Source organism: Symphalangus syndactylus, chromosome 17, assembly GCF_028878055.3.
Source record: "Symphalangus syndactylus isolate Jambi chromosome 17, NHGRI_mSymSyn1-v2.1_pri, whole genome shotgun sequence".
NCBI classification, from domain to species: Eukaryota; Metazoa; Chordata; class Mammalia; order Primates; family Hylobatidae; genus Symphalangus; species Symphalangus syndactylus.
This window is the reverse complement of record NC_072439.2, coordinates 22,786,514-22,803,546: the sequence shown is the minus strand read 5'-3', so window position 1 is coordinate 22,803,546 and position 17,033 is coordinate 22,786,514. Positions and strand designations below refer to the sequence as shown.

The window sequence follows — 17,033 nt, the reverse complement described above, 5'->3', positions numbered from 1 at the left end:
TCTCTACTAAAAATACAAAAATTAGCTGGGCATGGTGGCAGGCGCCTGTAATCCCAGCTACTCGGGAGGCTGAGGCAGGAGAATTGCTTGAAGCCGGGAGGCGGAGGTTGCAGTGAGCCAAGATTGCACCACTGCACTCCAGCCTGTTTGACAGAGCGAGACTCTGTTTAAAAAAAAAAATTAAAATTAATAAATAAATAAATAAATACTCCAGGAAGCAGCTACTATCATCGCCGTCTTTGAACAGAGGAGGAAACTGAGGCACAGCGTGGCTGAGTTGCTCACCCAGGGCCACATATTGAGGTCCCCAGGTGGGGTTAGAGCCCCAGTTCACAGACACAGAAAGTGAGGTCACACAGGGCTGGTCGTAGCAGCCCTGCTGGGGTTTGGAGCCCTGGGCAGCCTGACTGCCAAGCTTGGAGCTGGCCTGGGAGCCTAGCCCCCACCCTTCCCTCCCTGCACCTGGGCAAGCCCAGCCTTTCCGCCTAGCTCTTCTCCCTCTTCCCAGGCCTGGCACAGCCTCTGTGGCCCCCATGTCAGAAGCTTCTGTTGGGAAGGGAGCGCCTGCTGGGGAAACCAGCAGGGCTTGGAGCTGCACAGGACAGCCCAGGGTGGGGTCCCTGCCTGGTCATTATAAACATGTTCAGTTCCTCTGTTTGTCCTGCCCTCTGTGCAGTGCCCAGAGGGAAGGGGTGGCCCCAGGCAAATATCCGGAGGTGTGCCCCTTGCCCCCTTCCCTTGGGGGTTTATGGGTGGGAGGGCAGGAGGCCAGGCTTCGAAGGACATCCCCCAGACCCCGTGCTGCCAGCTGGGCCAGCTGCCCACCCTGCAGGCTGCTCCTGCCCCATCCCCAGGTGTCCCCCACCTCAGGGTCTGCCCCGCTGTCCGCCCTCTGGGCTTAGTGAGGGGTCACATGGCTGATCCTCTTCCTGTGGCTGTGGGAACTGCCTAGTGCCCCGCAGTGGGGAGGGAGCGGGATGGGCGGGGCAACAGGTTCACGATGAAGAGGCCTGGGCTGGGCATGGGGCCAAAGGGGGTGGAGAGACATCTGGGAGGACAGAGAGGCCAGAGGACATGGGACGCAGATCTGGAGTGACAGCAGGCAGAGTGGGCAGATGGGGACTGTTGGGGTATGTGGATGACCCTAGGAGCTGGGCCTAGAAAGCCACGAGAGAGTAGGTCAGGGCCACGGGGGTGGGCCAGGCTAGAAGGCCACGAGGGAGGGGTGGGCAGCACTCAGGGCGCCGGCATTGGGATCAGAGAAGGGGCTGGGCAGAGACAGAGGAGGCTCCCCGTCCGCCCTCCATCCTGGGCCCCAGGGCAAGCAGGGAAACTGGGCCAACCCTGGGAGCCTTGGCCAGGCCCGGCTCTGACCACCCGCTGGCCTCTTGGGACCAGTTGAGACAGGTTGGATGCCGGGCCCCCACCCACCTCCCACAGGGCTCCCACTGCCAAACCGGTTCCCCTGGCTGGCTCCCATCGATGGTCCTAGCTCTGGGCCAGGGCCTCACCTTTCCCAGCTGCTCCCAGGAAGGCAGCCTGAGCCAGGAGGAGAAGTAGGTGTGGAGGGGCCACGTGCATCTGTGCGTCCCTGTCCTCTCACTAGGGCCACAGGACTCTCTGGGCTGCGTACTGTGCTGGGCTCTGGGGAGCCCGTTGGGAACAAGACAGAACAGAAACTCCACATGTGTGTCCCCTCGTCCTCTGGTCTGAACTTTTCCCCTCTTCCTGGAAGCCTTCCTGCTGCCCACCCCGCATCCCTCCAGACTGGGTCCCGTGCTCCCGTCCCCCAGCCTTGACCACCCTGGGCTGCTGCTGCATGGGGACAGGTCTGTCTGCCCCACACGAACTTCCCATGAAGTCAAAGGCTGTCTGGGTCACTGCGGTGGCCACAGAGGAGGCCCATTGCTGAGTTACTCCTAAATGAATGAATGAATGAATGAATGAGTGAGTGAACGGATGTATTCCTCTCATTTTACAGATGAGTAACCCGAAGCCCCTAGAGGAGTGGTCACCTGCCTGAGGGCACTTCTGTCCCACCAGCATCAGACCAGGTGTGTGCGACTCCAGGGCCCGGGCCAGGACAGCTGGGGTGGGGCCTTCCGGGGGAGCAGGACCTGGGCTCCTCCTACAGGCTCTGTGGGAGTCACCCTGGCCATCACAGTGGTCCCCACCGATAGGCCCCCTGTATTTGCCCAGCCCTGCACCAAGCTCTTTGCTCCCAGTCACCCATTACCCTTCACAGCAGCCCTGTGGGGGTTCATCCACAGCACAGAGAGGTTGTCACCTGCCCAAAGTTGCGGCAGCATGTGGTGGAGAGTCGAACTACGGCCACCTGGTTCCCTTTCCCATCTTTCTCTGTGGGACGCTGCCATCAGCGTGTCTCCCCCTCAGCCCCTTTGTTTTTTAAAGTGGCTTTGGTCGAGCATTTGCTCTGTGCTTGGTACTGTGGCAAGGGCCCGACTGAAGACCACAGATCCTAAAGATAGGGGAGTGTCACAGCAAGGCTGCCTGGGTGCCCTCTTACCCAGGGGCTCAGTAACCCTGTGCTGAGTCAGTATCCAAAGGTGTGTGCGTCCCCAGCCCAGACTCATGGCTGGACCAGTGGCAGTGGCCAGGCCATCAGTGACCATCCATTGAGTACACACCATGTACCAGGCATAGCAGGGGATGTGGTGAAGCGGGGCAGATGGGACCCGGCCAGAATGTAGTACTGACATTCTAGCGGTGCGGTGTGGATGCTGCACTCATGAACCTAAGAAGGAACAACAAACAGGATTTCCATGAGTTCCGGGCTGTGACGGTGATGTAGAGTGGGGACGGCGGGACACGGGGCTGTTTGCCTTGGGGTGGTCAGGAAAGGAGTCACTGCTGCTCTGAGAACTGAAGGAGGGGACGGGGAGTCCTGTGCAGACACTGGGAAGTGAGCTCCTGGCAGAGGGGCCAGCCCATGCAAAGGTCCTGAGGTCTCCAGGGGATGAGAACAGAGAGGTGATGGGGCCTTGTGGGCCCGCAGGAGACAGAGCGGCAGGAAAGTTCTGAGCAGAGGGATGGGACCGCTCGGGTGCTCACGGGTACCCTCTGGCTGTGTGTGCCACACAGATGGGGGCAGGGGGTGAGCAGGGAGACCTGGAAGGAGGCTGCTGCCTCCTGTTGGTCCTGGTGTAAGATGAGGATGGAAGGGACAGAGCAGGGGCAGAGAAGGAAGAGACATGGGCAGGCTCTCACCCACCCACCGTGATTCCCTCCCGAAGACCGCACCGAGCCCCCGGCACCATGTTTGGGAAGAGGAAGAAGCGGGTGGAGATCTCCGCGCCATCCAACTTCGAGCACCGCGTGCACACGGGCTTCGACCAGCATGAGCAGAAGTTCACGGGGCTGCCCCGCCAGTGGCAGAGCCTGATCGAGGAGTCGGCTCGCCGGCCGAAGCCCCTCATCGACCCCGCCTGCATCACCTCCATCCAGCCCGGGGCCCCCAAGGTATGCGGCACCCACCACCACCTCCCCCAGCCCACCCCAACCCCCGAGTGGCCCCAGCGCTCAACCCCACACTCGACCGACCCTGTGACCGACACCTCCTCACTAACGTGGAAACAGACACACCCCAGCCTTCCACCCTGATCCTGGGTCCAGTGCTGGCCTTTCACCCTCTACCCACTGGCTCCAAGTGCTAAGAACCCATGCCACCCCAACCTGAGCCCCCCATGGCCCATCTGACAGCCCCACACCAGCTTCCAAGCTCTGCCATCTCCCGCACACTCATGTCCCAGGGGCCATGCTGCTGTACCCTGGACCACACTCCTGTCCCACCCACCCTTGAGCCTTTCCAGAGTTCCTGGTAGTGGGGGACAGACCCATTCCCAGAGGGTGACAGCCCCAAGTGGTCAGGGCTTGGGTGGGGGAGCCCGGAGGAGGCACCTGACACAGACCAGGGGTCCAGGCAAGCTTCTGGGAGGAGGGGACACTGAGGCAGAGCCCAGGGGTGAGGAGGAGGAGGAAGAATTCCAGCAGACGCTGGGGAAGCCGGGCTTTAGTGGAGAAAATCACTCCTGTGAAACACTGGGGGCTTTTTGGTTTTGGGGGTTTTTTTTCCTGCCATCTACAGCAAAATGGCAAGGTTGGGATTTGAACCAATGTCTGTTTCCAAGGCCCATGCTCTCAACCCCTCTCCTGCCTCCATGTGAAATTATAAGAGTTGTGGAGCCGGTGTCTGGGTGTGGCCTGGCCTGAGGCTGGCCTGGCCTGAGCCCATGCTGGGCCTCGGAAGCCAGCCTCGGAGCCTGGACTCTCTCCCATGGTCAGTGGGGACTGGGAGGGGCCGCAGGCCAAGGGGAGCTCGGCCAGGTTTGCTTCCAGCGGGTAGAGATGGGTGTGCCTGGGGACTCACCCTCCTGGTGCCCAGCCCAGCCTGGCGGGGAGAAGCCCCAAGGCCCACAAGTTGGCCATAGACACAAGTGCAGCCTCAATGTGGTGGCCCACTGAGGGGTCCGTGTGGCCCATGCAGGGTGCTTTTGAATGCTTTGACTTCTTTGCCTCCACTGAAAAAGTGACAGACTTCACTTCCAAAGCCGTTTCTGGCATCTGGTGACAGACCAGCTGGAGCCCAGTGGCAGCTGCCTCCACAGGTGGGGCACTGGTTCTTCTGGGCCACAGGCTGCACCCGACCTGCCTCAGCTCCACGCCCTGCCTGGCTCTGTGGCCACTTGGATGTAGGCTTTGCCCCCACCAAGGTGTCTCCAAAAACCCAGCCCCTGCCTGGCTCACCAGATGTGAGGCCTGCCTGTGACTGTCCCACCGGGAGGCAGGGCACCTGAATTCACACACGGGGCCTTGTGGCCAGCACTGTCCTAGGGCCCCGGGGGCACTTGTGTTTGCTGCCCTTGGCCAGGCCTCAGGCCTCCCAGGACGATCTCAACCCCCTGTTTTTTTTTTGTTTTTTTTTGTTTTTTTGAGACACTTTCCTGCTCTGTCTCCCCGGCTGGAGTGCAGTGGCGCCATCTCGTCTCACTGCAACCTCTGCCTCCTGGGTTCAAGCGATTTTCCTGCCTCAACCTCCCAAGTAGCTGGGATTACGGGCGCCCACCACCATGCCCAGCTAATTTTTGTATTTTTAGTAGAGATAGGTTTTCGCCATTTTGGCCAGGCTGGTCTCAAACTCCTGACCTCAGGTGATCCTTGGCCTCCCAAGGTGCTGGGATTATAGGCGTGAGCCACTGTTCTTGGCCTCAACGTTCTGCTCTAATAGCAAAGTCTGCCTTGTGTCCACCTTAATTTCCTGGGGCCCCTGGGCAAGGCCCAGCTTCAGGCCGACAGCCACGGCCAGGAGAGACAGGGAAGCGGCAGGCCACGGATTTTGTGGGATCAGTGTTTTCTACACGTTACAGGCAGGGCTCCAGCTGGAGGATGCCTGGCAGCCCCAGGCAGGGTCCAAGTTTTGTGGGATCAGTGTTTTCCGCACGTTAGAGGCAGGCCTCCGGCTGGAGGACATCTGGCAGCCCCGGGCAGGGTCCCTGTCAGCAGGGCCCACGTTCTCGGCTCACTGTGGCCTTTGCACAGACAACTCACTCACTACGTGGTTTAGCAAAAGTTCACTGAGCCCCTGCTGTGCGCCAGATGCTGGGTCTAGGTGCTGAGATGGAGCAGGACCCGAAGCAGACAGGAAAAAGCAATCACTGCCCGGAGCGTGCACTAGGCAGAGCCGGGAGCGGACAGATGCCTGCGTGCTCTGTATCAGCTGCTGTTAGTTGCTCTAGGTAGAATGCAGGCAGGGCAGGGGCCGGGGAGGGCAGGGGCTGGCATCTTAGATGACGGGAGGCCAGCGGAAGCCTCACTGAGAAGCTGAGTTTTGAGCAAAGACCTGAAGGAGTGGAGGGAGGGAGCCACGGGGACCGTGAGAGCTGATGTTCCAGGCAGAGGGAGCAGCCAGCAGAGAGGCCCTGGGCGCAGGGGGGCGGGGGTGGCAGAGACACCGGTGTTCCTGGAAATGGAGCGGGGGCAGAGGTGGCCTGCAGGACACAACTCAGACCACAGAGGGTGGGGACAGGGTGACTTGGGAGGCACTGGATGTTCTGCCTGGTCCCCACCTGCATTTGTATTTGCCACCCGGCTCCTGGGACCCCCTTGCCCTCTACTTTGGGACCAGGCCTTTCTGACTCTCCCTGTCCCCCACCCCTTGTTGTTCATGGGAGCAGAGAGTGTGGTTTTGGGGCTAAGGAACACTGGCGCCCACATGGGAGGAAGTGCCAGGCCAGGCCCTGGCCCCAGCACCCTGCCATTTGCAGCCCTCGGTGCTGATTATGGGGTGGGTCAGCTTCTGCCCTCCCTCCCCCAACCCCGCAGGGCAGGACTATTCCACCAGTGTGGGGAACAGGAGAAAAACAAGGGGGCCTCTTCAGGGTCCCACCGAGCCAGGGGGCAGCAGCCTGGCCATGGCGATCACTCCTCCGGCCCCTTCAGCTGCGGCCCCAGGGAGGGGAGGGGCCGCACCGCCCATGCCATTGTCACTCCATGGCATCTCTTCATTGCGTCTCTGTCTTGTCTCTGTGTGTGTCGTGCTGTCCTGTCCCTGCGTGTCGGATGCACATCCTGTGTGCCCCACTCCTTGCTGGGCCCCCACCCACCATTGACTGGGACCCCAGACCATCGTGCGGGGCAGCAAAGGTGCCAAGGATGGGGCCCTCACGCTGCTGCTGGACGAGTTTGAGAACATGTCGGTGACACGCTCCAACTCCCTGCGGAGAGACAGCCCGCCGCCGCCCGCCCGTGTCCGCCAGGAAAATGGGATGCCAGAGGAGCCGGCCACCACGGCCAGAGGGGGCCCGGGGAAGGCAGGCAGCCGAGGCCGGATCGCCGGTCACAGCGAGGCGGGTGGCGGCAGTGGTGACAGGCGACGGGCGGGGCCAGAGAAGAGGCCCAAGTCTTCCAGGGAGGGCTCAGGGGGGCCCCAGGAGTCCTCCCGGGACAAACGCCCCCTCTCTGGGCCTGACGTCGGCACCCCCCAGCCTGCTGGTCTGGCCAGTGGGGCAAAACTGGCAGCTGGCCGGCCCTTTAACACCTACCCGAGGGCTGACACGGACCACCCATCCCGGGGTGCCCAGGTAACCCATCCCCCGCCCCAGGGCCCCCACTGTCCCCTGCCCGTTGCTCCTCTGTCCCCACCTTCCAGGCCCGCCCCACCACCGTGCATCTCATCCTGACCACCCATGTGTCTGTCCGATCGCTGGGTCTCTCTCCTGCTTAGGGAGCAGAGCTGCTCCCTGGCACCCATCACTGACAGCTACCTCTCTCTTCTGTTTCAGGGGGAGCCTCATGACGTGGCCCCTAACGGGCCATCAGCGGGGAGCCTGGCCGTCCCCCAGTCCTCCTCCTCCTCCTCCTCCCGGCCTCCCACCAGAGCCCGAGGTGCCCCCAGCCCTGGAGTGCTGGGCCCCCACGCCTCGGAGCCCCAGCTGGCCCCTCCAGCCCGCACCCCCGCCGCCCCTGCCGCCCCTGCCGCCCCTGCTGTTCCTGGGCCCCCTGGCCCCCGCTCACCACAGCGGGAGCCACAGCGAGTATCCCATGAGCAGTTCCGGGCTGCCCTGCAGCTGGTGGTGGACCCAGGCGACCCCCGCTCCTACCTGGACAACTTCATCAAGATCGGCGAGGGCTCCACGGGCATCGTGTGCATCGCCACTGTGCGCAGCTCGGGCAAGCTGGTGGCCGTCAAGAAGATGGACCTGCGCAAGCAGCAGAGGCGCGAGCTGCTCTTCAACGAGGTGCGGGCGCTGCTGCCCTGCCGCCCTGCCAGTCCTCCCACCCCTCCCACCCTGCCCTCCCTCCTCTCCTCCCCTCCTGCCCTGCCCTCCCTCCTCTCCCCCTCTCCCGCCCTGCCCTCCCTCCTCCCCCCCTCCTGCCCTGCCCTCCCTCCTCCCCCCCCGCCCTGCCCTCCCTCCTCCCCCCCCTCCCGCCCTGCCCCCCCTCCTCCCACCCCTCCCGCCCAGCCCTCCGTCCTCCCCCCCTCCCGCCCTGCCCCCCTCCCCTCCCACCCTCCCCTCCCACCTTACCCTCCCTCCTCTCCCTCCTCCTCCCCGCTCTGCCCTCCCTCCTCTCCCTCCTCCTCCCCGCTCTGCCCTCCCTCCTCTCCCTGCCCTCCCTCCTCTCCCTGCACTCTTCCATGCTGGGCCAGGCTCCCCTCCTCCCCTCACTCCTCTCCCTCCCCAGGCCGTCTCCTCCGCCCCAGCTGGGTCCTTGCCTCTGTCCTCAGCACCCTCACCCACATCTCTGTCCCTGAGCCCCAGACCCAGGGTTCCTCAGCCCACTGACCCCCCACCCAGTGTCTTCCAGGCCCCTCACACCCACTGAGGCCCACCTGGGCTCCAGGGTACAGTGTCCTCCAGACCTGCCCCTCCTGGGTTCCCTGTGCCCCGCCCCGGCCTCCGCTCCCGGGCGTCCCTCGGCACAGCCCACACAACAACCAAGAGGATGTTTCTGACGTTCAGGCCCACCCCGTCCCCGTCCCTCCTTAGAGACCCTGGCAGTGCCCCGCAGCGCCCTGACGATAGGAAGCCCAGGTCCCTTTGCCAGGCATGTGAGGCCCCTCTCGACCCTGTTGCCCATCACAGCACCCGGCTGCACCAGGAGCTCCTCGCCTGGGTTCCTCATCCTCCCCCCACACACGCCTCTTCTCTTATCCTTGCCCTTGTCCGGGTCTCAGCCCTGTGCTTGAATGCCCTCTTCCCACTTGCTCCCCTGCACCAGCCCAGGACTGACCTGAGATGGGCGTGTGCCCAGGGGGTGCACCCCCAGAAGGGAGGCGTGGGCTTCAAGCTGGCTCTGAGGCCCACGTGGCTGTGGCAGTAGGGAAGGGCAGTCCAGGTGGCCCCGGTGAGCACAAGCTCGATGTAGAACTGCCGGGGAGCCAGGGGGGTGGTGGTGGCTGGGTCTGAGGCGGGGCTGGCAGCCCTCCCGCCTCCCTCCACCGCTGACCCAGCCCCTGCACAGGTGGTGATCATGAGGGACTACCAGCACGAGAATGTGGTGGAGATGTACAACAGCTACCTGGTGGGGGACGAGCTCTGGGTGGTCATGGAGTTCCTGGAAGGAGGCGCCCTCACCGACATCGTCACCCACACCAGGTATTTCCGGGGCCTCAGACCCCTCCTGTGACACGACCAAGTCCCCTCCAGACCACTAGGGGTGGAGCCACATCTCCAAACCAGCTGTGCTTCGGGCCCCCGGGATGGGGTCATGTCTTCCATTCCTCCCACTCCAGAGTGGGGTCGAGTGGTCTCAGATTCCTCCCACCGCAAGGCAGGGCTGCGTCCCCCTCTGCCCCCTGGGGTGCTGTCCACCTGGCTGCTCACCCCCCACCCCACCCCACAGGATGAACGAGGAGCAGATCGCGGCCGTGTGCCTGGCAGTGCTGCAGGCCCTGTCAGTGCTCCACGCCCAGGGCGTCATCCACCGGGACATCAAGAGCGACTCGATCCTGCTGACCCATGATGGCAGGGTGAGGGGACGGGTGGCAGGGTATGGGGGCGGCGGGGTTCCGGCTGCAGGGCTTCCCTGCCTCTTCCCATCCCCTGTAGGTGAGCTCTGACCTCCAGGTCTGTGCCTTGAGGAGCCAGGAAGTTCATCCCTCCCTCATGGAGCAGCCCAGAGTCAGGCTCCAGCTCAGTGGGGGCTCTGTGCAGTGGGAGGGCACAGGCTGGCAGGGGCTCTGCCATCAGCACAGGACACTGGGCCAGGGGGCAGGGATCTGGGCAGACAGTGCAGCCCCTGCCACAGGCTTCTCCCTCCATTGAAAAGCTGCTCCCTGCCCAGCACCCAGGGCGGGCCGTGGACCCCAGCCCTGTCTTCCATACTTTGGACTGAAGTTCCGAATCTGAGGCTGTGGCAATTATAACGTCGGGTGGACATGAATTTCTGTGAGAGAGGGCCCTTGATGTGCATGAAATGCTTGCAGAAGTGGATGACTCCATCCCTTCCCCCAAGGAAGATTAAGCCGCATGAGTCAGTCCAGGCAGAGGCAGAGAGAGCTCTGTGTCACTGACAGTCTGTGAAAATCTCCAGATGTCTACAGATGTGTTTTGGGGCCGATATCTGTGGGCCACCTGAGATTGTCCACACACGGTTGTGGGGATGTTTTCTGGAGGGAAGAAGACCCATAGAAATCCTCAAAAATCGGAAAGGGGCCCACAGTTCCTAAGAAGGTGTGAGGGGCCTGGTTGTCGCAAAGGCAGGCTGTGTCCCCTCACGGCCCTAGTGCAGGGCTACCTTCCGCTCCACCCGAACTAAAGACTTGCTCCAGGGCAGCAGGGCCCCAGGGCACAGGCTTTCCGGGCCACCTCTGTTCCCAGCTCCAGCCCGGCTTTTGCTATCTGCAGTACTCAGGTCACTGTCCCCAAAAGCCCCAGGGGCTGTCAGGGAGGGAAATGGGGGGATCCTGGGGGAGGTGACTCGCCCGAGGGCCCCCACCGGGAGGTGGTGGAGCTCCCCAGTGGTCTGGCTCGGAACCCCAGCTCTGACCTCTGGGCTGCACATCGTGTCTGAAGCCGAGGAATGATGCAGGCAGACACCCCTGCTCGCCCTCCAGCTGTGCCAGCTCCTCTGACCCTACTGCCTCTGCCCTGCCCCAGGTGAAGCTGTCAGACTTCGGGTTCTGCGCCCAGGTGAGCAAGGAAGTGCCCCGAAGGAAGTCGCTGGTCGGCACGCCCTACTGGATGGCCCCAGAGCTCATCTCCCGCCTTCCCTACGGGCCAGAGGTGAGCCCTGGGGTGGCTTGGTTGTCCCACCGTGGACAGCGTACACTGCCATTTTCCAGCTGCAGCGCCGGCGGGAGGTGGGGCCCAGTCTGGGGAATGGTTGCCAGGAATGGTGCTCTGGACAAGGAGGTACTGCAGGCGTGCATGTATTCATTCATTCTTTTTTTTTTTTTTTTTTTTTGAGATGGAGTCTCGCTCTGTTGCCCAGGCTGGAGTGCAGTGGTGCAATCTCAGCTCACTGCAACCTCTGCCTCCCGGGTTCAAGCAATTCTCCTGCCTCAGCCTCCCGAGAAGCTGGTTTTACAGGCGCCCGCCACCATGCCCGGCTAATTTTTATATTAGTAGAGATGGGGTTTCACCATGTTGGCCAGGTTGGTCTTGAACTCCTGACCACAAGTGATCTACCCGCCTTGGCCTCCCAAAGTACTGGGATTACAGGTGTGAGCCACCACGCCCAGCCTTGGCTCTGATTTCTGAGCATTGTCTTCACAGGCCGGCTTTCCCCTTGTGGGAGCAGAGCTGGCCCCGGCAGCTCTGGGAAGTGTCTCCCACTTATGGGCTCTCCTCTTTCCCTGGGTGTTTTGGGTAAAGTCCCCAGGTTGGCTCTGATTGGCTCAGCCTGGGTCCTGTGCCTGTTTCTGAACCAATCACTGTGTCTCCACTGTGGTGATGAGGCCGTGTGGGTCCTGAACCCACCAGTGGATGCTACCTGGGCTGAGGGAGGGAGGACATCTGGGGGCAGTTGACAGAAAGAAGAGGGGTGGGTGCTGGGGGGGCAGCTCTCTTCAGGGGCTCCCTGGAGGACGAGTGCTCCGTGGACTGCTGGCTGGGCACCCAAGAGGGAGTTCTGGGCCAAGGACTCCAGGAGCCAGAGGCAGAGACAACGCTGGAGCAGTCCCTCCCTGCGGCCTCCCCAGGACCCACCATCCCCCCACAGCTCAGCCCTGCTGTCCCTTCTCCCGCCCCAGGTGGACATCTGGTCACTGGGGATAATGGTGATTGAGATGGTAGATGGAGAGCCCCCCTACTTCAACGAGCCACCCCTCAAAGCCATGAAGATGATTCGGGACAACCTGCCACCCCGACTGAAGAACCTGCACAAGGTAGGCCCCTCCCTGGCTGGGAAACTGTGCGCCAGCTGGCAGGTGGCAGGGCGCCAGGTGGAGCATGGGGTATGGATGGGATGGGGACAGTGATGGCGCCTGGGATGGCGCTTACTGTGCGCTGGGCCCCCCACCCCCGGGCCTCGTGTGTCTGTGCAGACCCCCCTCTGTGGGGCCTGGGCGACTGAGGCAGCAGAGCCACCGGCCCCCTGCACCCTCACCGTTACCCTGGGCCCCGCCCGGCCCTAGGGAGATTTGCACATTTAGAAGTGAAGGACAGGGCCCGGACCTTCCTAGTGGAGCACTCGCCAGGAGGGAAAGGGGCACCTCTAGGCCGCAGTTGCTTCCAGCTCCTGGCTAAACCATGGAAATAGGGAGTACATGAGCCCCCAGGGTTTGTCGCTTCCTCTGGGGCCACACAGTAAGCACCATCACAGGTGTCATCACTGTCCCTGTCCCGCCTACACCCCAAGCTCTAGACACCCATGACCTCTGCCCCTTGCCTTCCTGCACAGTACATGCCGCCAGCCAACTTGGCAGAGGCGGACACTGCGGCCCCACAGCAAATGAATAGTGGGGACCCTCGCCCCCTGACCCTCCCCTCCTTCTCGACAGGTGTCGCCATCCCTGAAGGGCTTCCTGGACCGCCTGCTGGTGCGGGACCCTGCCCAGCGGGCCACGGCAGCTGAGCTGCTGAAGCACCCATTCCTGGCCAAGGCAGGGCCACCTGCCAGCATCGTGCCCCTCATGCGCCAGAACCGCACCAGATGAGGCCCAGCGCCCTTCCCCTCGACCAAAGAGCCCCCCCGGGTCACCCCCGCCCCACCGAGGCCAGTAGGGGGCCAGGCCTCCCCCTCCTCCCAGCCCGGGAGATGCTCCGCGTGGCACCGCCCTCCTTGCTGGGGGTAGATGGGACCCTACTACTGAACTCCGGTTTTGATCTCGTGACTTTTAGAAAAACACAGGGACTCGTGGGAGCAAGCGAGGCTCCCAGGACCCCCACCTTCTGGGACAGGCCCTCCCCCATGTTCTTCTGTCTCCAGGAAGGACAGCGGCCCTCCCATCACTGGAAGTCTGCAGTGGGGGTCGCTGGGGGTGGAGAGAACACTAAGAGGTGAACGTGTGTGAGTGCACGCGTGTGAGTGTGCATGTGCGTGTGTGCAAAGGTCCAGCCACCCCATCCTCCAGCCTGCAAGGGGTGTCTGGCGCCTTGCCTGATGCCCAGCCCCCTCTCCCCCTGAGCCATTGTGGGGGTCGATCATGAATGTCCGAAGAGTGGCCTTTTCCCATAGCCCTGCGCCCCCTTTCTGTGGCTGGTTGGGGAGACAGGTCAGGGCCCCCCACCCTCTCCAGCCCCTGCAGCAAATGACTACTGCACCTGGACAGCCTCCTCTTTTCTAGAAGTCTATTTATATTGTCATTTTATAACACTCTAGCCCCTGCCTCTATTGGGGGACAGATGGTCCCTGTCCTGCGGGGTGGCCCTGGCAGAACCACTGCCTGAAGAACCAGGTTCCTGCCCGGTCAGCACAGCCCCGGCCCGCCCACCCCTGCCTCGAGTTAGTTTTACAATTAAAACATTGTCTTGTTTTGTGTGTGTGTGTGATGTGGTGGGGGTGGGGGGCGCCCTGCCCGGCTGTCTTGGGTGGGAATTTGCAGGGAGAGGGTCTGGATCTGGGAGCAAACCACAATTCCAGCCAAGGCAGGGCGAGGGTGGGGTGGGGAGTGGGGAGTTCAGCTCATAGCAGCCAGTAAGCTCCCCCAACCCGCCACTCCCTGGAATGGGACAGGATTGTACCCGCCCCCCACGCCTGGAAGCAGCCAGTTTGCCACTGTCCATGTGCAGACTGATCCCAGTTTGCCAAATCTGCAATTTCCTGGAACCTTTTAAAGGCTGTCTTGAGCGCGTTTGGTGAGTAGGAGCTACCCAAGTTAGTAAATTTAAGGCCATTTGGCAAATTGGTCAGTGGGCAGACAGGCTTTTGGGGGATTGACTGAGGTTGACTGGCCTAGAGCTGCTGGCTTCGGAGAGACCCCCTGTGAAGTGTGTCCCTCCATGCAGGAGCCCAGAGCCAAGCCCACGCTGGGGGGAATCTGACTGGCATGGAGGTGGCCATGCCGCCATCACTGCTGCTGCTGCATCCTGGCACTTCGCGCCCGAGGCCCTGTTGGGCTGCACTTTCTGCATCCTCCACAGCACCCAGGGAGGCAGTGGGGTGGGGAGAGAGCCAGGAGTGAGCCTCCGTCCCCAAAGCCAGCCAGGCGTCAGCACCAGAGACTTCAGCCTGGTCCTCTTGGGAAGTGAGTGGCCAGGGCAGAGATTCCAGGTTAGTCCACGCCTCCCGCCCTTCACAGGTCCTGACCCCAAGAATCAGGGCACTGTGTGTGTGGCAGGGCCTATGCCAAGTGCAAACACAGCCTAGATGGATCATCACAGAGTGAAACCCAGCAGTGCAAGCAGCTGTGCTCTCTGCGATGTGTTGGAGGCTTAGGTGAGGTGGATGCCTTTCTGGAAAAAAAAAAAATGCTAACATTGGCAAAAGAAGAAATACAAAACAAGACCAAATAACTGTCTCCTCACTGCACACATACTCCAGAATAAACAAAAGGTTTCAGGCTTGAATGTACTTTCAAATGAGATTTTTTTTTTTTTTTTTTTTTGAGATGGAGTCTCGCTCTGTCGCCCAGGCTGGAATGCAGTGGCACAATCTTGGCTCACTGCAACCTCTGTCTCCTGGGTTCAAGTGATTCTCCTGCCTCAGCCTCCCGAGTAGCTAGGATTACAGGCGCCTGCCACCACACCCAGCTAATTTTTTGTATTTTTAGTAGAGACCAGATTTCGCCATCTTGGCCAGGCTGGTCTTGAACTCCTGACCTCGTGATCCACCCACCTCAGCCTCCCAAAGTGCTGGGATTACAGGCATGAGCCACCGTGCCTGGCCTCAAATGAGATTTACCAGACTTTGAAGGAGCAGGTAATTCCTTCTACCTTGTGAGCAAGTTGTTCCAGAAAAGAGGATAGCAGTTCAGGAGGCCTCTGTGACCATGGTTCCAGACCCAGACAAGGACGGTAAAGAACAGAGCATCTCAGAAACACAAGGCTCACAGCCAGGGTGGACACCACGGGCACTGAGAACAGCTAGCTCTAGGAGCTGCCCACTCTCCTGCTGAAGAAACCATGGGCTTAGAGACGGGAGCTCCCTTGCCCAGTCACATCTGTGACCCCATGGTGGCTCTGCTGGTTTTGGTGCCTTCAGTCACTCACTGCAGGTTTGTTTTGTTTTGGGTGGTTTTTTTTTTTTAGACGAGGTTGCTATGTTGCCTAGGCTGGTTTCGAACTCCTGGCCTCAAGGGATCCTCCCTCCTTGGCCCCCCAAAGTGCTGGGATTACAGGCGTGAGCCACCGTGCCCAGTCCACTCACTGCAGTTTGAAGGCATGGCTTTGGGTGGCGTGGGGTGAAAGCTGCCCGAGGCCCCATTCCTCCCCACGCGGCTGCCTCCTGCCAGAGCCAGTCAGGAAAACAGACCCCAACTAGAGTTGTTTCAAATGGTGGGGATTTGGTACCGGTGGTTGGATCATGACAAAGCTTTGAGAAGGGTGGAGGAGCCACAGAGGGGCAAGTGCCCAGTGATCATTAAAGGCAGGAGGCTGCTGCCACCTGTGTGGCTGGAGGAACAGAAGGGGCCAGTGGCATTCCCCAAACCCCACTCTTGCCTCTGCCTGGCCAGAGCAGAATGGCTTCTTCCAGCTTCCCACCCTGGACTCTCACCCAGGAGCCTCCTACTGGCAGACCCTTCCTGACCCCACCGGCCCAGGGGGTCTACAGATCCATGTTTTAGGTGTCCGCCTGGAGTGGAACAGGGGAGCGCTTAGGACAAGGGTGGCGCCAGAGGATTCACTCTGCCCACATTTAATTGACCACTCCACAGGAACGAATGACACGCGACTGGACAGGTGCCGTAGGTGAGGGCCAGACTGGGAGGCCCAGGGATGGATTCATCTGCCTGGGGGCTGGAGGTGTGTTTACAGAGACCCAAAATAAACAATGCAACCAGGTCAGACCAGCGGTTCTCACAGTGTGGTTCCCAGACCAGCAGCGTCACTGGGAACTTACTGGACACGCAAATCCCTGTGTGCCACCCCAGCTGCATCAGACACTGGTGGGGCCCAGTGATCTGTATTTAACACACCCTCCGGGGGATGCCGGTGCCCACTCACGTTTGGGAACCCCTGCGATCCACGACTGCCCTCCCGTGTAAAAGGCCCACCTCTGTGGGACTCCGAGTCATCAGCACCCTGGGGTCCTTCCGTCTTTTTCCTTCCTCCTGGGACACGTGCCTCTCCCATGCGGTATTAGAGAATTCCTTATGCTCTGAAGTGGGCACAGGGAGAGGAAGGCACTCCTCTTTAAGGACTGACCCAGAGGTTTTGCCATTGCTTCATTGGCCAGAGCTTAGTCACGCAGCCTCACCCAGAGGCAAGGGAGGTTGGGAAATGTAGTGTTTGTGTGTGTCTAACACAAATTCTATTACCATGCAGTCAGGATTCTCCACCCTTGCTGTTTCATTAGAGTTGCTGGGCTTCACCCTGGACATTCTGATTTAGTGACAGAACAGAGAACCCAGAGGCAGACCCAGATGTGTACAGGGGCTTCATATACGATCAGGAGATTTAATAATCATGCTGGGGGCTGGGTGCGGTGGCTCAAGCCTGTAATCCCAAACACTTTGGAGGGCTGAGGCAGGCAGATCACTTGAGGTTAGGAGTTCGAGACCAGCGTGGGCAACAAAGTGAGACCCTGTCTCTACTAAAAATACAAAAATTAGCCGGGCGTGGTGGTGGGCACCTGTAATCCCAGCTCCTCAGGTGGCTGAGGCATGAGAATCACTTGAACCCAGGAGGTGGAGGTTTCAGTGAGCTGAGATCACATCACTGCACTCCAGCCTGCATGACAGAGTGAGATTCTGTCAAAAAAAAAAAAAAAAACAACAACCCAGGTGCGGTGGCTTACACCTGTAATCCCAGCACTTTGTGAGGCCGAGGTGGGCAGATCACCTGAGGTCAGGAGTTCAGGACCAGCCTGGCCACCATGGTAAAACCCTGTTTCTGCCAAAAATACAAAAAAATTAGCCAGACATGGTGGCGGGTGCCTGTAATCCCAGCTATTTGGGAGGCTGAGGCAGGAGA

The 17,033-nt window shown here is 61.0% G+C and overlaps 1 protein-coding gene across 5 annotated transcripts in view; it reads left to right on the top strand.

The window, feature by feature from the left end:
- Positions 1–13,436, top strand: part of PAK4 (p21 (RAC1) activated kinase 4) — a 53,455-nt gene extending 40,019 nt beyond the window's left edge. For 3 of the 5 annotated variants that reach the window (XM_055250539.2, XM_063621188.1, XM_055250535.2), the window contains 9 exons: positions 1,982–2,054; positions 3,255–3,480; positions 6,639–7,097; positions 7,299–7,754; positions 8,980–9,113; positions 9,361–9,487; positions 10,617–10,742; positions 11,711–11,845; positions 12,461–13,436. In XM_055250539.2, coding sequence (XP_055106514.2) covers positions 3,277–3,480; positions 6,639–7,097; positions 7,299–7,754; positions 8,980–9,113; positions 9,361–9,487; positions 10,617–10,742; positions 11,711–11,845; positions 12,461–12,616 — 1,797 coding nt within the window. In that variant the 5' untranslated portion in view covers positions 1,982–2,054; positions 3,255–3,276 and the 3' untranslated portion in view covers positions 12,617–13,436. The remainder of the gene's footprint in view (positions 1–1,981; positions 2,055–3,254; positions 3,481–6,638; positions 7,098–7,298; positions 7,755–8,979; positions 9,114–9,360; positions 9,488–10,616; positions 10,743–11,710; positions 11,846–12,460) is intronic. The other 2 variants (XM_055250543.2, XM_055250544.2) reach the window with 2 other exon arrangements.
- The last annotated feature ends 3,597 nt before the right edge of the window (positions 13,437–17,033 follow it).